Source organism: Phyllopteryx taeniolatus, chromosome 20, assembly GCF_024500385.1.
Source record: "Phyllopteryx taeniolatus isolate TA_2022b chromosome 20, UOR_Ptae_1.2, whole genome shotgun sequence".
Taxonomy (NCBI): Eukaryota; Metazoa; Chordata; class Actinopteri; order Syngnathiformes; family Syngnathidae; genus Phyllopteryx; species Phyllopteryx taeniolatus.
The window spans coordinates 16,322,501-16,349,747 of record NC_084521.1 but is presented as its reverse complement, the minus strand read 5'-3'; the positions used below and the strand labels follow the sequence as shown (position 1 = coordinate 16,349,747).

At 42.8% G+C, this 27,247-nt stretch overlaps 3 protein-coding genes across 8 annotated transcripts in view; 1 reads left to right on the top strand and 2 right to left on the bottom strand.

Annotated features, from left to right (window-relative positions):
• Nucleotides 1-1,279: 1,279 nt before the first annotated feature.
• Nucleotides 1,280-9,512, bottom strand: LOC133470256 (gastrula zinc finger protein XlCGF57.1-like). 4 transcript variants are annotated; one of them, XM_061758410.1, is made up of 3 exons: nt 9,383-9,512; nt 7,089-7,227; nt 1,280-3,512 (listed from the first exon to the last, which is right to left on the bottom strand). In XM_061758410.1, exons 2-3 carry the CDS (start codon nt 7,198-7,200, stop codon nt 1,618-1,620), a joined length of 2,007 nt encoding a protein of 668 aa, XP_061614394.1. In that variant the 5' UTR covers nt 7,201-7,227; nt 9,383-9,512; the 3' UTR covers nt 1,280-1,617. The 4 variants fall into 4 exon arrangements, with proteins under 4 accessions (XP_061614394.1, XP_061614397.1, XP_061614393.1 ...); XM_061758413.1 differs by having other exon boundaries at nt 7,131-7,227; XM_061758409.1 differs by lacking the exon at nt 9,383-9,512 and adding an exon at nt 7,661-8,312.
• Nucleotides 8,631-20,802, bottom strand: trdmt1 (tRNA aspartic acid methyltransferase 1). Of its 2 annotated transcripts, none has more exons than XM_061758424.1 (11): nt 19,975-20,802; nt 18,913-19,022; nt 18,762-18,838; nt 16,725-16,796; nt 16,245-16,310; nt 14,885-14,954; nt 14,735-14,806; nt 12,821-13,137; nt 11,355-11,412; nt 9,383-9,512; nt 8,631-8,768 (listed from the first exon to the last, which is right to left on the bottom strand). In XM_061758424.1, the coding sequence occupies exons 1-11, from the start codon at nt 20,036-20,038 to the stop codon at nt 8,665-8,667; spliced, it is 1,140 nt and encodes a 379-aa protein (XP_061614408.1). In that variant the 5' UTR covers nt 20,039-20,802; the 3' UTR covers nt 8,631-8,664. The 2 variants fall into 2 exon arrangements, with proteins under 2 accessions (XP_061614408.1, XP_061614409.1); XM_061758425.1 differs by having other exon boundaries at nt 20,171-20,800.
• Nucleotides 20,803-21,500: 698 nt separating this feature from the next.
• rsu1 (Ras suppressor protein 1) overlaps nt 21,501-27,247 on the top strand; it is a 20,040-nt gene continuing 14,293 nt past the window's right edge. The window contains exons 1-4 of one of the 2 annotated variants that reach the window (XM_061758429.1): nt 21,501-21,650; nt 21,735-21,845; nt 24,353-24,403; nt 26,563-26,683. In XM_061758429.1, the coding sequence (XP_061614413.1) occupies nt 21,737-21,845; nt 24,353-24,403; nt 26,563-26,683 (281 nt within the window). In that variant the 5' untranslated portion in view covers nt 21,501-21,650; nt 21,735-21,736. Of the gene's footprint in view, nt 21,660-21,734; nt 21,846-24,352; nt 24,404-26,562; nt 26,684-27,247 lie in introns of both variants that reach the window. The other variant, XM_061758431.1, reaches the window with a different exon arrangement.

The window sequence follows — 27,247 nt, the reverse complement described above, 5'->3', positions numbered from 1 at the left end:
TCAGAGGTGAGTAACTTTTTTTTAGCAGATTCTTGACAGGGATAGTCTTTTGTTAAGGACCATGTCCCTCGTAAATAGTCTTGAACGTTCTCTCAGGCGCCTTTGGGTCGTACCATGGCCTTTAGAGCCTTGAGTTCTTCATCTCTGCTTACCATAACTTGAGATGGAGACGAACCATGAGTTGTTATTCCCAGCTGCGTAGACATTTGGGAGTCTGGTGGCATTACTGCTTGCCCCACTTGTGTTGTCACCTGGGGAATTAGGGTGGCAGGTCCATCCGCTCCATCGCCATCGTCGTCCAAATCGTCACAAGCCCTCAAGTCCATTTTGGCCCGGTTGTAGACCGCTTGTTTTACTGTATGTCATAAATCACAGCCACAAATCCGTCTCTAAAGTTCTTAGTCCTTTCAGTATATTGTGCCAAAGTATGATAAGACGGAGTTAGCAAAACGTTTGCCATATCCCCCCACTTAATTTCCAATTTTTCTCTTCCAGCTTGTCATACCCAAGCCTCCGCCGGGATGGTGTGGTCTTTTTGGCCGGCTTTGGGGATGTAGGTCTTCCTTCCATCACAGGTTTTGACACATCCCAGTCCCGCATTCTTTGCTATCTTCTTCGAGGCTTCCCAGACCCCCATTACCTCCACTGGTTTCTTGGCTCCTTTGCGTGTCACTGCTCTCAACTCTTTCGGTTCTTGATCCCGTGCACGGGTTGGAGCCGCCACAGAATTTAGGCTGGCCACATGGTCTTCAGCTTCATCTTCTTCAGAATCTTGCTGTCCGCTTTCAATTTCAATTTATCCAGTTTGGAGACAAATGTACCCCATAGCTTTCATGGCAGATCACAAGCCTTGTTTCCACCCAGTTTCAAACAAGAGACCATTCGCCTGTGAGGCGAATGTGATAACCACTACACTATGGAAATTGCTGTGTCACACCGTCCAGACCGGCCCACCATGCACGAAGGGGAGCTGCTCGCCGGCAAGTTTCACGCAACCCTAAGCGAGTGCCACCTCCTTGCAAAGTCCATGTCTGTCCCACAATTCCACCTACAGACACACCTTTGTGATCGATAACACACATATACATTTGTGGTGCAATCAATTCAAAATTGTGCTGACATATGAGGAAATAAATATGCAATAATTACTTCATGTAGGGTGACGTGGCTGTCGTCTTTCCTCAAGGAGGCATTTCAATGGTGGATTTTTCAACGCAATACACTTTTTCACTCATTATTGTCTCAAATATACATCCAGACTTTCACAAATGACACCACGGAAAACATAGAAGTTTAATGAGGAAATGTAATCGGCTCCTGCTCATCAGATGTCAGGCTGTGACAGGCTGACACGTCCAACATGTGGACGCGTCAAATCTGGCTGAAAATCAAATATTTCACCAGTAAATGATTCTAAAATGACAACTGAGTGTATTTTGGAGGGCTTTTTTTTTCTGTCGACATGTTTGAGTCCAGCACTATTGAATAAGTATTTTGGCACCAATGTTAATTCTTAACACTCACAAGGCAATATAGGGACAGCAAAAAGATAGATACAATAAAATCTGGTACACAAAATACAAGAATGTAGATTTTTATAAGTCAGCAACATAGTATTTACTTTTTAGATTCAACATTTACATTTGCATTAAAAGCTTCTTGATCACTGCCATTGTCACCAGCACACTTGTGCGTCTTAGCCTGATACTTATAGGAGAATCTTCGGCCACAATCTGAGCAGGAAAAAGCTTTCTCACCAGTGTGCGTTCTTCTGTGTATTTTTAAGTTTTCCTTTTTAGAGAATCTTTGACCACAAACTGAGCAGGAAAAAGGTTTCTCACCAGTGTGCGTTCTTCTGTGTATTTTTATGTGTTCCTTCAGAGAGAATCTTTGGCCACAATCTGAGCAGGAAAAAGGTTTCTCACCAGTGTGGGTTCTCGTGTGTATTTTCAAGGTTCCCTGATAAGTGAATCTTTGGCCACAAACTGAGCAGGAAAAAGGTTTCTCACCAGTGTGCGTTCTTGTGTGTCTTTTTAAGTGTTCCTTCAGAGAGAATCTTTGGCCACAATCTGAGCAGGAAAAAGGTTTCTCACCAGTGTGCGTTGTTGTGTGTATTTTTAAGTTTCCCTTTTTAGAGAATCTTTGACCACAAACTGAGCAGGAAAAAGGTTTCTCACCAGTGTGGGTTCTCGTGTGTATTTTCAAGGTTCCCCGATAAGTGAATCGTTGACCACAATCTGAGCAGGAAAAAGGTTTCTCGCCAGTATGCATTCTTGTGTGTATTTTTAAGTTTCCTTTTTTAGAGAATCTTTGACCACAAACCGAGCAGGAAAAAGGTTTCTCGCCAGTGTGGGTTCTTGTGTGTATTTTTAAGTTGCCCTTTTTAGAGAATCTTTGATCACAAACTGAGCAGGAAAAAGGTTTCTCACCAGTGTGGGTTTTTGTGTGCATTTTTAAGTTGCCCTTCTGAGTGAATCTTTGACCACAAATTGAGCAGGCAAAAGGTTTCTCACCGGTGTGGGTTCTTGTGTGTGTTTTTAAATCTCCCTTCTGGGTAAATCTTTGCCCACAAACTGAGCAGGCAAAAGGTTTCTCACCAGTGTGGGTTCTTGTGTGTAATATTAAACTTCCCTTTACAGAGAATCTTTGACCACAAACTGAGCAGGCAAAAGGTTTCTCACCAGTGTGGGTTCTTGTGTGTTTTTTTAAGTTTCCCTTCTGCGTGAATCTATGACCACAAACTAAGCAGGCAAAGTGGTTCTCAACAGTGTGTGCTCTTGTGTGTACTTTTAAGCTTCCCTTCTGAGTGAATCTTTGACCACAAACTGAGCAGGAAAAAGGTTTCTCACCAGTGTGTGTTATTGTGTGTCTTTTCAAGTGTTCCTTCTGAGCGAATCTTTGGCCACAAACCGAGCAGGGAAAAGGTTTCTCACCAGTGTGGGTTCTTGTGTGTCTTTTTAAGTGTTCCTTCTTATAGAATCTTTGGCCACAATCTAAGCAGGAAAAAGGTTTCTCCCCAGTGTGTGTTCTCACGTGTTGTTTCAAACTACTCTTATTAGCAAATGTTTTCCCACACACAGAACATTTCCATCGTTTGTTGTCAGTCTGTAATGTCATATCACCTTCAGACTGTCCACCATCCTCATCAGTGTGAGTAGAGCGTGACGTCATGTCGTCACTATCTGATAGTGGCGCCAAGTGGCCGTCTGCTTGTGATCCTCCATCACCTTCTGTTGTCATGTGTTGACTTGAGCTGTTGTTTGGAGGCTCCGCCCCTCTGTTCTCCTCACTTTGACCTTCATCTTCACTCTTCAAAGGGACACCAGCCGATGGAAACTTGGTGATATCCTCCTCTTCCTGTCTGTTGTGGGGGTGCAATTCTTTCTCCTCCTTTTTAACCCAAATGGGCTCCTCTTCCTCTTTAATGCGGTAGACCTCTTCGTCGTCCACTTCCTCTTTAATGTGAGGGGGCTCTGGCTCCTGCCACTCAGTACGAAGATCTTCAGTGATGTCTGCAAGACACAAGTAGACAAACACACATGGTTTGGTAAATCTTTTCTCATGTTGTGACTAAAGTGCATTTATGCAGGGATCTCGTTTGATGTGCGTACCGCTTCTCAGACGCACACAAATTAGCAGTGGCGCATAAAGTACGATCAATCTGTGTCTTCGGACAGGCCTAACACATTTAATATAGTGAGAGAGACCAAGAGCAATGGATAACACAAAATTATTGGCCAACCGGTCGGTATAAGAAAATAGGGTAACACCTGTTAAAAAAACTGTAATATAGTGGGACCGCGAAGCAAGAACCGTGATATAGCATAGAATCGATTACTGTATCAGTATTCCGTGATGAATGATGATTCAAGAAGTACCAAGAACCACCCACTCCCAACATTCCCCGGACCCACGGCCGTGGTGTCCTTGAGCAAGACACCAATTCTCCGAAGTGCTCCCCATTGCTCAAGTGTGTGCCACTAACAAGTGTGTGTGTTTGCTGTGTCCACTACTGTGATGGGTAAACTGCAGAGGGGGGGGGGAGTTAATCCTTGGTCACTCACGGAAAGACTTGCCTATTTCCCTTTTTCAGTTATATGGCAAGAAATGTTTTTTGAAATATATTTTCATGTCGAAATATGGTATACAATATGTAGCGTCTCTTAAGCAAACTTCCAACAAAAGTCATAAGGTTCTTTACTGTGCGTTTGGTGATGGTGGTGGGGGGCGTCAGAAGTAAATACAAACAGATACAGTGGAAAATAATATTACAAAGCCTCACCGGATTCATTCCAACATCATTTAAAACGTTTGTGAGTGATACTGTACATGATCACTGGATTTGTTTATAGCTTGTTATGAACCCTGTGTTCAACATGTGCGATGATGGAATAGCATCATCTTCTTCTTTTGCTTTGGGCTTGTCCCTTTAGGGGCCGCCACAGCGTGTCATCCTTTTCTCCTGCATCCTCCTCTCCAACACCAAGTGCCCTCATGTCTTCCCTCACGACATCCATCAACCTTCTCTTTGGTCTACCTCTCGCTCTCTTGCCTGGCAGCTCCATCCTCATCCTCCTTCTACCAATATACTCACTATTTCTCCTCTGGACGTGTCCAAACCATGGAAATCTGCCCTCTCTAACTTTGTCTCCAAAACATCGAACCTCGGCTGTCCATCTGATGAGCTCATTTCTAATTTTAACCAACCTGGTCACTCCGAGAGCGAACCTCAACATCTTCATTGGCTCTGCTTCCTGTTGTCTCTTCAGTGCAGCTGTCTCTGAACCGTACGTCATGTCTGGCCTCACCACCGTCTTCTAAACTTTGCCCTTCACCCTAGCAGAGACTCTTCGGTCACATAACACACCTGCCACCTTCCTCCACCCGTTCCAACCTGCTTGGACCCGTTTCTTCACTTCCTGACCACACTCACCATTGCTCTGGACGGTTGACCCCAAGTATTTCAAGTCCTCCACCCTTGCCATCTCTTCTCCCTGCAGCCTCACTCTTCCCCGACGCCCGCTCTGGTTCATGCACTTATCTTCTGTCTTACTTCGGCTAATCTTCATTCCTCTCCTTTCCGGTGCATGCCTCCATCTTTCTAACTGTTCCTCCAGCTGCTCCCTGCTTTCACTGCAGATCACAATGTCATCTGCGAACATCACGGTCCACGGGGATTCCAGTCCAACCTCATCTGTCAGCCTATCCATCACCGCTGCAAACAGGAAGGGGCTCAGGGCTGATCCCTGATGCAGTCCCACGTCCACCTTAAATTCTTCTGTCACACCTACAGCACACCTCACCGCTGTTCTGGTGCCCTCGTACACGTCCTGTATTATTCTAACATACTTCTCTGCCACTCCAGACTTCCGCATTGAGGTACCACAATTCCTCTCTGGGTCCTCTGTCATAGGCTTTCTCTAGATCTACAAAGACACAATGTAGCTCAACATCCTCAAGGTAAATAATGCATCTGTGGTCCTCTTTCTAGGCATGAAACCATTCTGTTGCTCGCAAATACTCACTGAGTCTAGCCTCCACTATTCTTTCCCATAACTTCATTGTGTGGCTCATCAACTTTATTCCTCTTCAGTTGCCACAGCTCTGCACATCACCTTTGTTCTTAAAAATGGGCACCAGTACACTTTTCCTCCATTCCTCAGGCATCTTCTCACGCACTAGAATTCTATTGAACAAGCTGGTCAAAAACTCCACAGCCACCTCTCCTAGATGCTTCCATACCTCCACAGGAATGTCATCAGGACCAACTGCCTTTCCATTTTTCATTCTCTTTAATGCCTTTCTAACTTCCCCCTTACTAATCATTGCCACTTCCTGGTCCACCACACTTGCCTCTTCTACTCTCCCTTCTCTATCATTTTCCTCATTCATCAACTCCTCGAAGTATTCTTTCCATCTAGCTAGCACACTGCTGGCACTAGTCAACATATTTCCATCTCTATCCTTAATCACCCTAACCTGCTGCACATCCTTCCCATCTCTATCCCTCTGTCTGGCCAGCCTGTATACATCCTTTTCTCCTTCTTTAGTGTCCAACCTGCCATACATGTCATCATATGCCTCTTGTTTTGCCTTTGCCACCTCTACCTTTGCCCTGTGTCGCATCTCAATGTATTCCTTTCGCCTCTCCTCGGTCCTCTCAGTGTCCCACTTCTTCTTAGCTAACCGTTTTCCTTGTATGATTTCCTGTACTGTGAGGTTCCACCACCAAGTCTCCTTCTCTCCTTTCCTGCCAGAAGATACACCAAGTACTCCCCTGCCTGCTTCTCTGATCACCTTGGCTGCAGTGCTCCAGTCTTCTGGAAGCTCCTCCCGTCACCTTTTCCCGAAAAGCTGCACAACACTCTTCCTGTCTCAGTTTCCACAACATGGTTCTCTTCTCTGCCTTTGTCTTCCTAATTTTCCTCCCCACCACCAGAGTCATTTTACACACCACCATCCTATGCTGTCTAGCCACACTCTCCCCTACCACTACCTTACAGTTGGTAACCTCCTTCAGATGACATCTTCTGCACAAGATGTAATCCACCTGTGTGCTTCTACCTCCGCTCTTGTAGGTCACCCTATGTTCGTGCCTCTTCTGGAAAAAAGTGTTCACTTCAGCCATTTGCATCCTTGTTGCAAAGTCTACCACCATCTGTCCCTCCAAGTTCCTTTCCTGGATGCCGTACTTACCCATCACTTCTTCATCACCCCTATACATTTCATTTATTGATTTTTTTAATTTAGGAAAATGTACACTAGATTACTAATGAATGCAACTGAACTTTTTATATTGTACAAAGATAAATATCTGTTGTGACTAAAATATTAGCAAAATGACTCAAATGTCAAACAGTATATTCCAAAAAATAAAACAATTTCCCTCCACGTGCCACAACAGCAATTTCAACAATGTATTTTTATAGTAATAGTTAAATTTCTAAACTGCACAGGTTGTGCTTCGAGCAGTCTTGAGCTCCCTGCTCAGGAAACGGCTGAATGAGTTAAATGCCGCATCGAACGGGGCCTGCGAATAAACACAGGAACAGCAATCAAATCAGAATGCATGCGACAAGTTAAGCCACCTGCTCGAGGCCGCAGATTGAACACAGCGTCCAGCCGCTGACCTTGTGGCTCCTTCTCCTCTTTTGGGCCGCGAAGTTCCTCCTCGTACTCCGCTGGCCTCCTCGCGCACATTTTCACACGACGATCACACGACACTTTCTGCTCCAAGGTTGGAGGGACGACAAAAGCAAGTGCAAATCGAACATGCGAAACAATTAAACAAAGATTAAGATTGGGACACTGTGTGGTTAAACGGTACAAGAGTTAAAATGGCAACGCACCAAAGTCAACAAAAGAAAACATTAAAACATGCAAATATGCACCGTAAGAGGAAAAAGAAAACAGCTACGTTTTGACTTCAGGAGAGACAATTTGTGATGACTACATTATAGACAAGATTCAGAATCCAGATTAAGATAATAACGATTCCGAAATTAATCGTTAGAGGCTATTATTTCAGTGTCTGAGACAAACAAAGCTGACAGAATGTAGTCGTTGCTATGTGTGTGTTGAAACTACATTTAAGTGTTATTGTTAGACATTGCGGTCCCCACGCCTTTCCTCGTCGGTGGCGGAAAGAAGAAGACTTTACCTGACGCTTGATCTCTGCGAAGCCAAGTGTTGACCGCAAGCGGCTCGCAAACCAAGAGAAAACCTCTGTGTTAGCAAGCTAAGCTAAACTAAGCTAAGCTAAGCTAGGCTAGGCCGAGAAGCTTCAACGTGCACGAGACGACTCCAACCGGACACGAAGATTGCACGAATAATGTTTTCGTCCGGTAAAGTCGTGCTCAGCGGCGTCCCGCGTCGAGGATTCCCAACATTCGGTGCAAACTCAGGAAGATTTGCTGAAGCGCGATCGTCCCTCGTCCCGCAGAGCGAGAAGGGAAAGCAGATGTATTACCCATGATCCTTTGGGGCAGAAATATTTAAAGCGACAGGCCACCGCCCGGAGCCCAGTGAGGGCTGTCACGTGACGGCAGAGAGGCCAATGAGGAGGCTGCAGGCTGGCCGTCTGGCTGCCCTCGGTCGGAGAGTGCCGCAAGAGCTGCGTGTCAAGCGCCATGAACGCGAGACTCGGGACAACGGAAGCGCCGAATGGCCAAACCTCTCAGAAAATCGCGCTACATCGTCAAGGAACTGTGGACACTGCACGGTGAACTTCCCACACACCACCTAACCCTTTTGAGCTAATACAGCCATGAGTCTTTTTGGAAATGATGCAACAGGCTTTTCACACCTGGATTTGGGGATCATCTGCCATTCCTCTTCGCAGATCCTCTCCACTTCTGTCACGTTGGATGGTGAACGTTGGTGGGCAGCACAATGACAACGATTTAAACGATATTTGTGATTTTTTTTTAAAAAAAATTTAAAAAATGCAACAAAGTCAATAGTTTTCACAAAAAGTTGTCCTTCAGCAAGACCACACAGGGCAATATAGCATGCATCCTTAACTGTAAATGTACAGTAATTCATTATTCACCAATCAGTAACATAACCCACATTAAGAGAATAGAAATCAGGATCTTTTGGCTACGTCAATTGAAAGAATATCTGCAAGGGATAGTTTATTTTTTATTTTTTGGCCTTCGTTGTTCAACACTTGATCAGCTGGTGTAGCAATGTCGCCACCACCGCGACGTTGAGGCTATTTCCTAGAACTCTGTAACGCTGCTTGTTAGGGATCTGCTCTGGAAAGGCTAAAAGGAGACATTAAAAAGACATACATTGAGACACACACACACACGATATATAGATAGATACATGCATATACAGTGGGTCCGGAAAGTATTCAGTATTTTCCACTCTTTGTTATATTGCAGCCATTTGCTAAAATCATTTAAGTTCATTTTTTTCAGATATTGAACTTGGGTGCTGTCCATTTCTTCTGATCATCCTTGAGATGCTTCTACACCTTCATTGGAGTCCGGCTGTGTTTGATTATACTGATTGGACTTGATTAGGAAAGCCACACCCCTGTCTATAGAAGACCTTACAGCTCACCGTGCATGTCAGAGCAAATGAGAATCAGGAGGTCAAAGGAACTGCCTGAAGAGCTTGTCATTTTTAAACCACTGTCACAATACCAATAAGAAAACACAGTTTCTGTGTAGGTCATCAGCAGGCACTGTAAACGATTGGTTAGCACATCTGACTCACAGTTCTGTACAAACACACATTGCACGCGCACGCACGCACACACACACACACACACACAGAGTGGCGTACAGTGTGCTTATTTGATGGGACTATGGTGATCTTCCAAAAGCACTGTATTCATTATAAATTCAAGTACTGATAGTTTTGGACTTACAAAAGCTTTGTGGGAAGCCCATTATGTTGGCTACTTCTCTGGGGGTAAAATAACGAAGCTTTAGTCTCAGCAGATGTTGCAGTTTTTCTTCTTGAGAGACCTGGTCCAGATATTTAAACACACTCTCAGTCTGCAGAGCATAAAAGTGAAATGTTAAGACAGCACTTTCAAAGGCACAGCATGATAATGTACTGCTGTGAACGTGTGTGTGTGTGTGTGTGTGAGACCTCTGGCTTCATTTCACTTCATAAAACCACTTCATATATTCCCACTCTTCAATTATGGTTTTATGACTACATTTAACAGTATACTGCTACTTTATTAAAAACATGTTAAAAATGTGTTTTTGGGCGGACTGGAACAGATTCATTGCATTTCCATGTTAATGTGGAAACATGTTTTGAGATCAAACCATGGTCAATGAACGAATTAAACTCCTATGTCAAGGCACTACTGTATTTTTAGCCAGATTATATTCTGGAACGCTCCCCTTAGAAATGAGTTCAAACATTGTTCAAAATCAAAATGGCCTTCACTTATTTCTACATAAACCCAAACTAAAACGGACAGTTTTGCACTTAACACATTCACTGCCATTGACGGCTTTGGAAGTCAAATATCCATGTTAATTGGGAAGGCTGAAATCTGTAAATGTTGTTGTGTGACTTTGATGAGCGCTCTGCTTGACCGACTGGGAGCATTTCCTGCCGACACGCTGCTTATATAGAGGAAAAGCGGACGTGGCTGAGGACAGCCTGCGGCCGTTTAAGGGGGAAGAGTGCGCGTGACAGAGGACGCTAAAGACACTCACCCAGTAGGTATATAGCGCCGGGGTGTGCATTGTGCAAAACAACATGGGTTTGGCTAAGGACCCCCAAAAACGGCACCTATGAAGAGACACGCTTACGAAGCACAGTTCATACTGCAAGCTATTAGTTACGTCGAGGAACATGGGAATCGAGCAGCCCCGAGAGAATTCAAGATCAAGTGGAGGAAGGAGGAAAACAAGCTTCGCCAAGTCAAGAAGACGAAGCAGAGTTTCCGCGGAAACAAGGCGAGGCGGCCCGAGTTGGAAGACCAACTCGAGCAATGGATTAATGAGCAAAGAACAGCCGGGAGAAGCGTCTCTACAGTCACCATTCGACTGAGTGCAATAACTCGGAGGTCGCCATCATTCCGGGAGGCTTGACAAAGGAACTCCAACCGCTGGACATCGGTGTAAACGGGGCGTTCAAAGTGAAGTCGCGAGCGGCGTGGGAGCGATGGATGACAGATGGCGAACACAGCTTTACTAAGACTAGGAGGCAGCGCACAATTTGTGAATGGATTGCGGATGGTGGGGCTTAACGTGTCCGCTTGCACCGTTGTTCGAGCTTTCGTAAAAGCCGGCATCCTTTCTGAGGAGCCGCACGGCGACGAGACCGACTCCGACAATGACGAGAGGGAACCCGGCGTGTTTGATGGAGAACTTGCCCAGCTGTTCATTTCGGATGACTCGCCAATGGAGTAAATATGTTTTATGTTGGATCTGATGTACAGCACTTTGTTACAGCTCCAGTTGTTGTTTAAAGAGCTCAACAAATAAAGTCGTTTTAATGCAAGCAATAATCCCCCTCAGTTTCTGCTTAGAATTTGTGCTTGCATGTATTTATGGAACAGGGTTATGAAAACTATGTACTGTATGAAAATGACTGTTTCTACTCATGTGTTGATCAGAGTTATGATTTGAAGTTTCGGTGAGCCTGAGAGGATTTCCAATTGGGTCAAAGCCGTTTCATAAGTTTGGGAATGACTTGGTTAGTGTTCAATTCAAAACCGAGAATACAAAAAATTGTTGCTCTCTTTTCCAATGTCAGCTGAGTCCTGAAACTTTACTGACATGTCCCACATGGCGGTGATTCATCGAGTTCAATTTTACTTGGTGCATTTTTTGACATAATGATATTTTTTTAAATAAATGTTTCAAACATACCTCTGTTTCCAGGCAGCTTTGCAGTACTGAGCCAGTTCCTTCCACATACCGCCCATAGCTTTCAATGAAAACACACACAAAAAAAACAACTAAAAGCTTACATTTGGCTGGAACATATGTTGATCAACAACAACAAAAAATGTGGAATGAGTAATGTCCTTGGATCTAATTGTAAAAAGCCACAACTAAAATTCTAAAATTTTGGGGGTGAATTATTCGTGGTGCTGGTGTTGTGCTGCACATAATTGTGAAGTGGAATGAAAAGGCTCCATGGTTTTACGCAAATATCAATGTGAAAAGAGTGGTATGCATTTCTATTGAATGGATCGGCAACGTGCCAGTACGCCAACGTGGCCAGGGGTGCGAGGGCCCTTAATAGCTGCTCGCAGCTCTAGTTTAACTCTCAGAATTAATCATTAAAAAAAAAATTTAAAAAAAAAGATGAACATCATTAATATATACGTTTTCAGTTTTTGTGTTTAGTGAGCTTTCCAATCATTTTGAAAACAGGAAGATTAAAGATGTTGTGGGGCCATGTCTCTGTCAAACAGACGCCGTTTTAGATGGAACTAGGGGCGCAGTTTATGCAGACTGGAGCACCCGGGCACATGCCCATCATTTAGATTCAATTCTTATACATTAACATACGCACGGTGGCGCAAAGAAAATCGGCCAATACGCACGTGCCGTGAATCCGATTATGATTTTGCACATACGCTTGTGTGCAGAGTAAGAACATTTCTACTCGTTTATTAGTGAATGAGGCCCAATGTCTTTAGTTCCAACTAACGCTAGAATAGCACTCTTTAACCTAGCAACTGATGGTAGTAATGTAGGAGGTGTTCCGATTACTTGGGTAAGTGTAGAAATTGCATCAAATGTATGAAAAGGCAAAGAATCGTGAGAATCCTAACGGATAAAAATAATATAATTAGAAAGGTGTCTATTTGATATTTGTTGGTCTTGGCCATTGTTCATGATTATGCACGTCAGGACATCTTTTGGATTTGTTTTGGAAAAGGACAGAAGTTGAGATGTGTAATAAATGGCAAAATTAACTGCAAATACACACAAGCATGCAAGGGGAGTTGTCAAAAGTGATGTGGCGCACAAATAGTGGCTGGCCGAAGCTTGGGCCAGGGGGTTCAGTGTCATGCTTAATGTGCACTTTGAAGAGCCATGACTTAATTTGTTGGTGTTATTGCAATTCCACTTGTAGGCTATTTGTGTCAGTAGAGTGTTTAACAGATGACTGCCTCCCCATGCCCCATTACATATGTGTGTGCCGATAAGCAATAGAAAAAGAGATTTCTGTGTATATGGACATGAAGTTGGCCTGACATCACTTGCACGGTAAAGAATTAGAGGTGCGCCACGTTTGTGTTACCGTCTACCAAATTGGTGCGTCTAATCCTTTGCGGTCCCATAGAAAGAAGGCAAAACAAACAAAATAGCAACGTACTGACCCTTTGGTGAAGCAGATCGACCTCCGGCAGATGGGTTTGACAATATCCAAGATTAGAGCATAACGCAGCAGTATTTTAGAAGGAACAAGATATCGATCGATGTCAACATTCTCCTCTGGTTCAAGGAAGTCTTGGATCTGCCTGACTGACAAATCACTATTCTGAGTCCTCTTTCTTAGAACATCATTTGTCGTCTCGAGTTTATAATGGACATGACCTTCCATTTCTTCCTCTTTTGTCAGGGGCTGCAGAGGAATTGAAAGGGTAGGCTCCTGAGAGGACTCAGTCTCAGCAGGGAGCAGCGACAATTGGGAATCCTAAGACAAAAGTAATACAAACTCACATCAGACATTATGATCACATTGCACAAGTTTGGACAAATATTTACAGGTAACGGCAAGGTTTCCGCAAAGCGCGCATCGAGGCTTGCTTCATTTACGCGAGGAACTGGAAATCATGACGTATGAAACCTTGCTCCCCGGCTGAACCACATGACCGATTCGTGAAATGCTTCAGATTTTGCTGCGAGCTTTGACAACGTGTTAAACAACTCAGGACTTTACATCTTTTGTTTGAACCCACACACTTTTCAAGTGAGCAAAAGTATTGGAACATGTGACTGATGGGTGTTTCTAGTTGATCAGGTGTTGCCTTTTAGATTGATTGCTTAAACAGTGCTTGTTTTTGGCGTTGGGTTTCACCTGTGAAAACTGCACTTGCTGTGAAGCAAACATGACAACCTGAGAGGTGTCTATGGGAAAATCGATCAGAGCCATTGCTCAAACATTTGGCATAGTCAATACAACAATTTGGAATGTCGTGAAAAAGAAAGAAAGTCCTGGTGTACTGAGTAATAGACAACGGCCAGGTTGGCCAAGGGTATCAACAGCAGTTGATGACAGAAACATTGTAAAACCTGTGAAGAAACACCCAAAGACAACAGTCAGTGACATCACTGCCAACCTCCACTATTCATAACAGGGGTGAAGGTATCACAATTAACTGTTCGAAGAAGACTTGGAGAGAAAAAAACATACAGGTCATACCAAAAGATGGCAACCACTCATCAGCAAAAAGAATCGGAAGACCAGGTTGGATTTTGCAAAGTAGTACAGAAATGACCAGTGATGAGCCACAAAAGTCACAGTTTTGTGGACTGATGGGACCAAAATCTCTACCAAAGTGTTGCAAAGGCCAAAAAGTATGGAGAAAGAAAGGATCTGCTTCTGAACCAAAACACAAGCTCATCTGTAAAACATGGTGGAGGTCATGTCATGGCTTGGGCTTGCATGGCTGCTTCTGGAACAGGCTCACTCGTCTTTATTGATGATGCAACTCATGATGGTGGCAGCAGAATGAAATCTGAAGTCTACAAAATGATGTTGTCTGGCAATTTACACAAAAAAAGGAAACTCTCACTTGGTTTCAAAGAAAAAAATGAAGCTGCTAGAATGGCCCAGTCAATCACGACTTGAATCCAATCGAAAATCTATGGACAGAACTGAAACTGAAGGTCCATAAAAGAAGCCCACGGGATCTTCAAGATTTGCAGACTGCTTGTGTGACGGAATGGGCCAAAATCACAGCAGAACAATGCATGCGACTAGTTTCTTCATACAGGAGGCATCTTGAAACTGTCATTGCAAACAAAGGGTTTTGTACAAAGTATTGAATAAATACCAGTTGGCGTATTCAGTACTTTTCCCCTACGTCATTTCACAGTATTACACATAACTTAATTTCTGATCTTATTTGTTCTACTTTCTTTGTATGTATGCATTACTCGGGTTATTCCCAACGCCTGGTGAAATGTTCATGTCTGTAGCACCTTTGGAAATATATTTAGTAAGAAAAATGGCGATGTGTTAAAAGACTTATTTCAGCCGCTGTATTGACAGTTAATATGAACCTCACCTTTGAACAAATCGCTTCCGTTGAAATCTTAGCCATGAAGAAGTAACGCAGTCTTGAATTTGGGATCCCAACCTGGATGTCAGAAAACAGGGGCAAAATGTGTGCAAAACAACAAGACACTTCAGAGACAACCTACACTAAGGTTCTTACACTCGTGGGAGAGACCATGACCTCCTGGAAAGTGTAGCCACATTTGAGCAGCTTTTCGACTAAACATTGCCTGCAAGAACAGAAAATCTCATCAGAAGGTAAACTGCCAAGTCTTGCCCAACAGACAAAACCATTTTAGTGGTGTGTTAATGATTTTCAGGAAAAAAACAAATGATCTGTATTTCTTTGTGGGTCTACAAAACAAATGGGTTATCTGAAAAGGCGAGCTTGCAAATCCAGTGAAAATCTGTTTTGTATCCTAATAATTGGAGATTAGAGATGTGCATGTGCCAAAATGCCCTCAAAGGTCCCGTATGTTGGCCATTTTGACTTCCATAGAGTGACTCTCTAAAATGGATTGAGTATAAAAGTTTAAATTTCATTTTAAACTGTATTGATATTAGGAAATACCGCACTGGATTTTAGCACGGCAGGCTTCACGTGGCGGTGTGGATGTGCTGTATTTCCAACAAAAACGCTTGGAATTCCTTTTGCTTGATTTTTCTGTTAGCACACGGCAGTTAGCACTGTCAAGGCTACTTCTTCTCCTCTGTACTTCTTCGCTTCCTGTTTTCGGACCCATATCGAGTCACTCCTGGCCGTAGTGCCCAGGTGGTTGGCTTGGACACCATGGTGTATGTGTTGTTTTTGAAGCTTTTTTTATTTTTATTTTTAGGTTTAAGACGTCCGCCTGTCAAGTGGATGGCAGATGAGAAGGAGGCTAGCAAGAAATTATCATTAAGGATGTGTGTGTTTCATGGCACATCGCCGCGCACGTTCAAGCTTTTCAAAATGGTTTGCTTAGCTTAGCTCGCTAGCTGCTAACAACCATAGCAGAGGACCCTCAAGGGGTCTTATTAGCATGTCCAAACAGGTCCCTCGGCTGGTCACTTTTAATATTACATTTAATTCACTGTATATTACAGTACACCAAAATCTCAGCAGACACTAAGATGTGACTATTGTGTACACATCGTGGTTACGATGCTCAAAAAAAAAAATATATATATATATTTTTTTTTAAATCAATTACTTTTAGAACTCTGTGATGTTCATGCAGCAACCTGTTTCTGCACTTTTCTCCACTGCCATCTTAAATAAAGGGATGGAATTTTTTTTAAAATCAGATGCATTGATTGATTCAAAAAATTTGACCGATTAATCAATTATTAAAGTTATCCTTAGTTGCAGCCCTAGTTATTATTCTGTATGTGCACTGCCCCACCTAGCGCCTTACGTCAGCTAGGAAAGGCTCCAGCTTGCCCTTGACCAAGAACAGGAAAGGTCAAACTGTAGATTGATGGATAGATCAACTAATCAGTTCTGATGTCATCCCTGTTATGAATAGTGAAAATATTACCTGGCAGAGGAACTTTCAAAACCTTTGACATTCTCAAGCAGGATGAAGCGGGGAAGCTGACTCAGTCTTACCACGTGACATAACGCATAAATAAAACACAAATTGAGGCATTTGTGAAAAGCAGAAGAAGTCAAGAGAACCAAACATAGCTTTAACAGTGAGCACTACAAATAGCCATATTAAAACCTAAAAAAATTAGCCATATATATATATTTTTTTAGTCCCCCCACCCCAATATGCTTACTCAGAAAAATGAAAGAAACGTTTATGTTGGGTGGGGGTCAGGTAGCTCTGCGAAGTCTACCACACCATTGGTTGCCGCAAAGATTAAAAAAAAAAGCACACCATGCTATTTTTGACATCAAAATACCTTGGTTCGGTACATACACATAGGATAGGTAGAGATAACATACACACACATCATTACGTCTCTACATGCATACAGTATATATAGGATACAAAAACCTGAGAAACAAATACCTTGGCAGAAGATTAAGAATATAGAGGAAGCTCTTGGTTCTGGGGTCAGCAATATCCCGCTGGAGTCCCAGCCTACACAGATAAATACAAATTATTACATATGAATACAATCTAAAACAACGAATCGGGGCGTCCATGAAAAAGACGTTGCTTGGATGGCAGCATATGTTTCTCCAAAACCTGTATGTATTTTTCAGCATTAATGGTGCCTTCACAGATGTGTAAGTGACCCATGCCATTGGCACTAACACAGCCCCATACCATCACAGATGCTGGCTTTTGAACTTTGCATCCATAACATTCCGGATGGTTCTTTTCCTCTTTGACCCGGAGGACACGACGTCCACAATTACCAAAAACAATTTGAAATGTGGACTCGTCGGACCACAGAACACTTTTCCACTTTTCATCAGTCCATCTTAGATGAGCTCGGGCACAGATAAGTCGCCGGCGTTTCTGGGTGTTGTTGATAAATGGCTTTTGCTTTGCATAGTAGAGTTTCAAGTTGCACTTCCGGATGTAGCGCCGAACTGTATTTACCGACATTGGTTTTCTGAAGTGTTCCTGAGCCCACGTGGTGATATCCTTTACACATTGATGTCGGTTTTTGATGCAGTGCCGCCTGAGGGATCGAAGGTCACGGACATTCAATGTTGGATTTCGGCCTTCCCGCTTACATGCAGTGATTTCTCCAGATTCTCTGAAACCTTTGATGATATTATGGACCGTAGAAATCCCTAAATTCCTTGCAATTGTATGTTGAGGAACATTGTCCTTGAACTGTTGGACAATTTTCTCACGCACTTGTTCCCAAAGAGGTGAAGCTCGCCCCATCTTTGCTTGTGAATGACTTGTGAATTCAGGGAAGCTCCTTTTCTAGCCAATCACGGCACTCACCTGTTCCCAATGAGCCTGTTCAGCTGTGGGATGTTCCAAACAGGTGTTTGATGAGCATTCCTCAACTTTATCACTCTTTTTTGCCACCTGTCGCAGCTTTTTTGGAACGTGTTGCAGTCATAAAATTCTAAGTTCATGATGATTTGCTAAAAACAATAAAGTTTACCAGTTTGAACATGAAATATCTTTGCAATGTATTCAATTAAATATAGCTTGAACATGATTTGAAAATCACTGTATTCTGTTTATATTTATGTTTAACACAATGTCCCAACTTCATTGGAATTGGGGTTGTTCATAAATACACATACACACATATATATATACATACACATACATGCATAACACATATGTACATATATATATACACAGATACGTACATATATATACACATATATACACGCATATATGTACATATATATACACATATATGTACATATATATACATACATGCATATATATACACACATATACATATATATATACCAGAATCATCATCATTACTTTATTTGCCAAGTATGTCCAAAAAAAAAAAAAAAATATATATATATATATATATATATATACACACACACACGTGTATATACATATATATACACACACACGTGTATATACATATATATACACACACACGTGTATATACATATACACACACACACACGTGTATATACATATACACACACGTGTATATACATATACACACACACGTGTATATACACATGCGCACACACACACACACACACACACAGTGGGGGAAAAAATATCAAATATTTAAGTTAATTTAATCACGTCTGTTCCAATACTTTTGCTCACTCGAAAAGTGGGTGGGTTCAAACAAAAGGTGCCCTCTCCTCAGTTGTTTAACATGTAAATATCATGAAATAAAAGCTGGAATTCTGAACTTCTGTCTCATATTCTCTTTTGATCTGAAACCCAAATGTCTTCAGTATGCAATAAAAACAAAGGAATTGATCTTGCCCTTCCAATACTTTTGGAGGAGACTATGTAAAAAAAAATATACAATATCATCTGCATAAAACTCTGGAACACAATGTAATAAGAAGACCTCAAATTAAATATTCAAACACAGTATCTTAAAAGATTCCATCCTATTAGAAGTGTATCCGCATTAGGGCGTACCTGGTAAACGGTTGACACGGAGGACTCATCAAAATCATGTCAAAGCGCAATTCATTGAACTCATCAAGTGATATGCCCTGAGGACAAAAGTCAAAGTCAGAACAGGATCATATTTCAAACTCAACTTTCTAATTCTTTGAAAGCTACGTACCTCAATGGTTTTGTTCCAGAGCGGGGTGTCGGGAAAATTGTGCCTGTAGATCTGATTGGCAGTTGTGTTTATGTCTATGGCCGCCACTACCTGGCCAGATATTCCGGACTCTGGAGAAATATAACACATTTGTAAAAACAATATCGTATCCAGGGTCCGACATTAATGGAGGCCAGGGGCCACCACTTCTATACGGACGTATAGTTATCACTTTTCCAGTTGTACGCCTTGCCACTGCTCTAAGTCAAGTGTCGGCGCGCTTTACACCACACTGCATCCAACGCTTTGCATCCATCCATCCATTTTCTGAGCCGCTTCTCCTCACGCGGGTCGCGGGCGCGCCGGAGCCTATCGCAGCTATCATTTGGCAGGAGGCGGGGTACACCCTGCACCGGTCGCCAGCCAATCGAAGGGCACATGCAAACAAATAACCGTTCGCACTCACATTCACACCTACGGGCAATTTAGAGTCATCAATTAACCTAGCATGCATGTTTTTGGGATGTGGGAGGAAACCGGAGTGCCCGGAGAAAAGATGCATTGCACTTGGTTATGTTTGGCTTGGATGCAGCTACTTGACCATAGAAACTCTCTGTCCACTGTTCTTGAGCTAATCTGAAGGCAACATGAAGTTTGGAGGTCTGTAGCGATTAACTCGGCAGAAAGTTTGGGACCACTTGACACTGTGGGACTCAGCATCCGCTCAGTTTACGAGGCCTCCCACTGCGTCGCTGAGTGTCTGTCGGTCACAAACGCTTCTACGTTTTTAGAATACAGCTGACAGTCTACTGTGGGTTATTTAGTCAGTATTTTGTAGATGTAAATGAAATAAAAGCTGCAATTCTGAACTTTTGGAACGGGGAGAACATGCAAACTCCACACAGGCGGTACACACACACTTGAACATTTTTCATTATTATTAATAAATATTTTGTGGTCTTTACGAAACGAATTTACTTAAAAAAAAAAAAAAAAGTGACTAAGCACCCTCAAAGTTCAGATTCTGGTATCGCCCCTGAACGTACCAAATACATACAATACACTATGCAGTACAGTACTTACTTTTCAGAGCATAATGCATCCCACCTATCCCACTGTAAAGCTCAAGCACTCGGAGAGTTTCCATTTGTTGACTTGCCTTCTTCAGCTGTATCTCAAAACATGGACAGCAAGATGGACCCCAAATATACCGTTCGAAGTGTAGAGCGACAAAAGTCTCGTTGGGGGGGGGGGACTATTTGATAGGGGGAAAACTCACGAATTATGGAGCGAACGTGCTGATTCTGTTAATTCTCAACTCGTACATTCACCACTGCATGGAGGCAGCACTGACTTCTTCTTCGTCGTCGTCTTCTTTTTCGTTTTCGTCTCCTTCTTCTTCTTTTACTACGACTTCTTCTTCGTCGTCGTCGTCTTCTTTTTTGTTTTCGTCTCCTTCTTCTTCTTCTACTACTACTTCTTCTTCTTCAACTACTTCGTCGTTGTCGTCGTCTTCTTCTTCTTCCTCGGCTTCCTCTTCTTCTTCTTGTGCTTCTTCTTGTGCTCCTTCTTTGTCGTCTTTTTTCTTTTTGATCGGTGTTATTATTTCGTCTAAATTAATAATCGCTTTAATTATCGATTTAATATGTTCACAGTATTATTTAGTAGATAAACTTCCAGTATTTATTTGGTAAAATTCTACGTTTTGGTTTAATATATTGGTGAATAACACAATGAAATATCAGAGCTGATATTATAATTTAAAATTTGATTGGTGACGAGCCAGTGATCAATTCTAGATTTCGAGTTATAGTTGGAGCTGAGGCGGCATGGTCGCCCACTGGTTAGAGCGTCTGCCTCACAGTTCTGAGGACCGGGGTTCAATCCCCGGCCCCGCCCGTGTGGAGTTTGCATGTTCTCCCCGCGCCTGCGTGGCTTTTCTTCGGGCACTCCGGTTTCCTCCCACATCCCAAAAACATGCACGTTGATTGACAACTCTAAATTGCCCGTAAGTGCGAATGGTTGTTTGTTTGTATGTGCCCTCCGATTGGCTGGCAACCAGTTGAGGGCGTACCCCGCCTCCTGCCCGATGATAGCTGGGATAGGCTCCAGCAGGGCCCGCGACCCTAGTGAGGAGAAGCAGCTCAGAAAATGGATGGATGGATGGATTGGAGCTGAATGAGTATGTAACCATTCAGGGATGGAAGTATCTCCAAACATCAACTAGACCTTGTTCATTACAAAAGTTAGTAAAAATCAGATTATGGTAATTTGTTGAGAATGTATTGGGAAATATATCCAGAAAGTCATCCTTGAACTTCTCGTGACTGATTTTAACGGGGATAGCTTTCACTAGCATCTGTTTCTCCAAGCTACCGGCTAATGTTGAGTCAGTCAAGCACATACATTTAAAATGAATGGAAATTCACAATCAATGCATATATGTACACATATATATCCCCTCTGTGTCCCTAATGCAATTCTTAAAGCTTTTTGTTTGTTATTATTAATAATAATACTAATATTACTACTACTACTACTACGAATACTAATGATACATTCAATTTAGCAGGCCCAAGTGCTGGTGTATCGTCTTCTTTTAATGTACGCGGTCTCGCCATTGGAGGGCAGCATTACGCTTTCTCCGCACAAAACACCGCGAGAAGAAGAGGAAATGTCGAACGAGAGGTCCTTTTTTGGTATGCTTATTTAGGCGTAACTAGTGTTCTCGCTCCTGTTTTGACTCCACGGCGAAATTGGTTTGTCCAGTGCGTTTTATTCAGTTGTGGTAGTGTTGCTCGAGTGGCAGCTACGGTGTAACGGCCTCTCTTTTTCACCATCAGAAATGTCGAAGTCACTGAAGAAAATAGTGGATGAGAGCCGGGAGAAGAACCTTCCAGATGTCGAAATGTGCGACAGAGGCATTTCGAACATGCTGGATGTGCCCGGATTATGTACGTATGCATTAGTTTAACATTCTGTACCTCTCTGCACGCCCGCCCGCCCTTCAAATTGAGAAAAAAAAAAGAGCGAGTTTAGATCGAATGCGAAATCATTTGGAAGTAAATAAATCAATCTGAGTCCCATGAAAAGTACATTTAACATTCTTGTCAGAATTGTAATATTTATGCACAAGCATATTGTGCTTCAGTATTTCAAAAGAAAAAGCAGTACTTGAAGAATTCAGTTCAAATCAATTGCACATCAAGAGTCAAATAAATGGATAAATCGTTCACTCCAAAGGCCACTTTTCCTCATTTGAAGAAAACTGAGCTTGAAGAATTTCTGTAGGATCGCTCATGTTTTGAGAGTTATCCTTAATCTGTGTGGAATTATTGTAGAAGGTCGTCTCAATGTAGTGTTTTCATAGTTCAAATGTTCGTAGGTCCAAAGATTTAGAACTTCCTGCTTCTGGGGCCCACGAGTTCCCGTTGGACAGCAAGTTCGTTGTCCAACGTAGGACCGGTTGCCAGCCGAGTTGAAAGGCAAAAATAAAAACGGGTTTTAAGACTGGTATTAAAAATGGACGGTGAGGGGGCTTCTCTGATGTGCAGAAGGGAGGTCATTCCATAATGTGGCACTAGTGACAGAAAAAAGGCCCGATCCCCTCTGAGCTTCAGCCGAGACCTCGGTACCTGAAAAAGCAGCTGATCAGCTGACCTGAGGCACTGGGCAGAGGCATGGGGACGGAGGAGCTCAGCGAGGTAAGGCGGCGCGAGACCATTGAGAGATTTAAAAAGAAATCTTAAAATGTATTCTAGAATGTGGAGGGAGGCCAGGACCGGAGTTAAAAGTTGATTTCAAGATTGAGTTCCCCCCCGAATGTCGGTATTCGATATGACCTGATGTTTATACATGTATAAAACTGGACCAGAGCGAATTGATTTATATTATAAAAGCACTGGGTTTATTTAACATTTATGAACATCAAAAAGAATTACTTTTCCCTGCAGGTATTTCAAAATATAATGATCTCAAAATTAGTGATCTACCAAAATAAAAATACTTTACTGAAACGGAAAAAAGAAAAGAAAATGAGAAACCAAAGGTGGAAACACCGCAAGAAAATTGCATTTACAGCGATGACTGCATCGGCTCAACCTATAGAAATTCACTTCCAGAACAGTTTGTCGGAATTTCAATATTTTAAAAATTGTCAAAAACATTACCATGGGACAGTTTTTGCAGTGTATTATGTGATAAGATCCAAATAATTCTGCGTACTGTTCAACTGCACAATACAATCATTACTCTACAGTTGTAAATTGTTCATCTATTATGGCTTCGATATGTTATTGGAATGTAGCAGGTGTTCTTCACTTAACTATTAGGTGGCAACGCACTTAAACATGCCCAGTCTGTCGGAAATCAAGAAGAAGAAACGTGACGTCGGTTAGGGTAGTAGCTGCTACTGCTAACATAAACAAACCCCGAGGACACTTTCTATCTCATCCGTGATCGACAAACTACCATTAAAAACACAAGCGCTTCAACTGCCACCCCGGTCGCTCTGCGCTCCATCGCGTTGTTTTGTTCATGCTACAGCAGTTGCTGCTCTGTTAAACAAGATACATGCGTCACCCTCGATAACTTGCTTCATCATCAGGTGATTTTACCTGGATGTGCCCGTCTTCGTCGGTACATCTTTTATACACGTTTTGCAGACTACAGTTTTTTTCCCAAATGATAGACGTGCCCTATTTGGGGACTATTTATGCCTCGCGCGTCATTAGCATCTTCAAGAAATTTAAGCAGTTTAAAGTGACTCGTAGTGCGATAATCTGGAACAGTGTCAGTTGTGCAAATGGTGCAGATACTTGCCAAGCACGAGTGGCCAGTATTGGTCAACAACAGATATGCAAGTAGTACAGAGTGGCGGAACTACTGCAGTGAGTGCACAAATAATGTAGAATGAGCCCGACAGAGATGTGACAACAATCTCAAGAGAAAATTGCCAGCATGTTACAATGGAATTGCAAGTGAACTGTTTAAGAAGTTAATGGCAAGAGGAAACAATCTGTTGGAATGTCTGCTAGTTTTAGGGTGAGGAAATTAAAGCATGATACAGTATACACAGTACAGTGACACATTGGATTCAAGTGTTGTATGGCAGTGTTCCCCAACCTTCTTTTCGTATATATATATATATGCATATCATCAGGTACTTGTGAAGGCCGATACCAGTCAACGATACTTGGAGCAAAAAAATCTGACCGATTAAATCCTCATTGCCAGTAGTTGCTGCTATACGACAGCGCTTTGACACTTTGGCGAATAGTCTTATGTGTCAGAAAGAAAGAGAGGTCTTGGTTCACAATTCATGTCATTGTGTTAATTGACATTTTATGTATCAAAAGTACGAGTGGTATCGGTACTTGGTATTGCTTTCAGTGAATACTCCCCCTGAAAAAAGTGGTATCGAACATCCCTAACATTTATTTTTGATTCCTTGTCTTTGTAGTCACGTTGTCCCACATCACGCAGCTGGTCCTGAGTCACAACAAGCTCACAGGTAATCCATCTTTAAAATTAGATTTCAATTTTTACTCGGTTTTCATGTCACGGTACATTTTACCAACGCAGTGTTTATTCATACCGACTCGATGTAGTAGGATGTCTCGTTAGCCTTCACGCTTGCAGTGGCAGTATCACGGACATGCTAAGGGGCTTTTGAAAGTCCTAAAGAGGGGAACCCTGTTGATTAAGTCACTTTTCTTCTTGTGCAGCAACAATGTACCATATGGGACAGTTGAGCCCAACCTGATCACTCATAACTGTTCGTGGAGCTTTTACAGCTTTTTTGCGTGGAAACTGGTCGTTCATCCCAAACTGTGTACCCTTCAGCTCCCGTCCTTTTGACTTTGCAAAGTCTTTCTGCTGGAAATGTTCGAATTTGGCATGATTGGACGGGGATGACTACGATCTCCTCCAATTCCATCTGCGGTGGTTCGTTTGGGAAGAAGACACCAAGTGTTGTGCTTCAGAGGTAGGGTTGTTTTTGTTTAGTGAAACCTTTGGCGGCCAGTTCACGCAGTTGGGCACTGGACAGTGTGCGCGGGCAAGCTGCCACGCCCAGCTGGTGGCTGGTGTTTGGATGTAGGTTTTTCGACAAACAGTGTTTTGATATGTTTGCCCTCGTCCAAATTTGGTTCCTTTCCGAAGTACGCTCGACGCAACCGGCAGTAATAAACTTGTGGTGTCTCAAGTCTCCCCTGTTTTGACTGTGAGGGCTGGATCATCAAATTCTTGAGACAATGCTTGGCAGAGAGCCGGTTGTCATTCAATTAAGCTACTTACTTCTCGGCTAGACGTAACTTTAATAAGGTGCAATCTGTCGTCAGTGGTAACAGAAGGGAATCGTTGAAGGTAAAAGTCGAGGTCTCTCAGGTTGGCGGCTGTGTCGTGTGACCCTCTTTGGTTTAGGTGATGTGGCGGGCATGATGACAACAGTTCTATCTATTGTCGCCTCGAGCTCTGCACAGAGAGCGCACACGGCTACCGTGTTAACTTAAAGAGTATTATACAAGGACATACAAGTCTCTTGAGTCTGGAACATGCTGCTTTGGGTACAGTAACAGTTATTTTGTCTATGGCATCTAATTAACGGATTCGGAAATAGGAAGCACACTTAATTCCTCACGGCTCACGAAAGCCACCCGCCTCGACCTGCCACTAGTTTCTACGACAACAAGCACACCACTATGGGAAGTTTGGATACAATTTTAAGCTTCGCAAACATGTTCAAGCTTTTTTAGCCTGGCTGCTTAAGCAGCAGCGGCTGGACTGCGGCTCCTCACGAATCTGTACTCTGTGAAGAATGAAAGCATTTTACGAAGCGGGGGGAAGAAGTCAACCGCTAACACCGTTCACACACCCCAGAATGAGCACGCTCACTTTAAGTTTAAACAGGCTCGTTTCAACATGGCTAACGTGGGCTATATTCGCATTGCCACGCCCTGTTTCAAATCGCCATTGGCGCGGTAGCGAGTGGGTAGCACAAACACTGTTGAGTGTAGCTAAAGCCTTCACTTTAGCCATTGTTAGGTCAGCCGACGGCGACTTCGTCCAATTGAGCTCCGTGCTTTGGTGGCATGTGATAATCCTCAGAAGTACTAGTGCTGCTCATGGGAGGCTTACAAGGCCAAGTGGCCGAAGGACAGTCCAAGTTGCCCGAAAGTAATCGGCTGAAGTTGGTTGGGTTCCGGCCGGCGCAGAAGGCTTACAGTGCACAGGGGTCCGTTCAACACAGCACGTGGTGATTTTTTTCCGATGTCCAAATTCAAAGCACTCCTCTTCCTTAAGTTGTTTTGGAGTGCGCGGCACAATACTTGTGCTTTTATTTTCCGGCTCCAGGGTGCGTTGTGCCGATGTTGCCCAACTATTGCCGAGCCTGTTGGTTTTTTTTGGTATGATACTGTGTTGGTATAGTTAGAGGTTAAACTATGGCTGTAGGGAATCAATCGGTTTTAGTGCAGCGTGAATTAGTTGCGGAAATTCGTGGTCTGACTCTGTCCCCATCGCCTGCAAATAGCAGGGGTCCACTGTATTACATTTAAAATATTCTGATTTATGCTATGCCTAGTTTAGAATTCCGATTTAGGTGTTTTTAGAATGGACATGTCTGTGTAGTTTAGAGGAATCATTCATGTTTGTTTGTTTTCTGTTTTCCAGTGGTGCCCGCTAACATCTCTGAGCTGAAAAATCTGGAGGTTCTTAACATGTTCAACAACCAAATTGAAGAGCTACCAACTCAAATAAGCAGTCTTCAGAAGTTGAAACACCTTAATCTTGGGTAGATTACACACGCATGTTTTATACATACAATAGATGCCTCTTTTTATTATGTCCCTGCCTCATTTTCATTCGATTCATCATTGTATTGTCATTATTAAAGGTACAGTAACCTTCAAATCATGAACTTGCAAGGCGAGATAAAACACAATCTTCATGCAGATTTGTGGATCATTCCATTCTGCATGAAGTGGATATGCGTTCTATATTGTTGAACTGTCCAGCTTCTCAGCTGAAGTATAATATTGAACTGAAGGTAGAGAGGCTTCATCAAGGTTTGCATTTAGCATGACTAGTTCTGGAGAAAATCCGTTTTCCTTGTTTTAAAGCAAAATTAGTGTCTACCAGAGGGCACCTCCAAGAGGGCGGCGGGTCACAGAAGATGGTGCCGGCGTGAACTGTCCTTTGTATGTTTCTTCCTCTGTTTAGATATTGAGATATTACTCCCTACATCCTCTTCTGGAAAATGTCAAAAGTCATCTTTGTTGATCCACCGTGCCGCCAGTTTGAAACCAGTTGAAATAAAAGATGAATTCATTCATTCCCAGCGCTTGTATTGTCACGC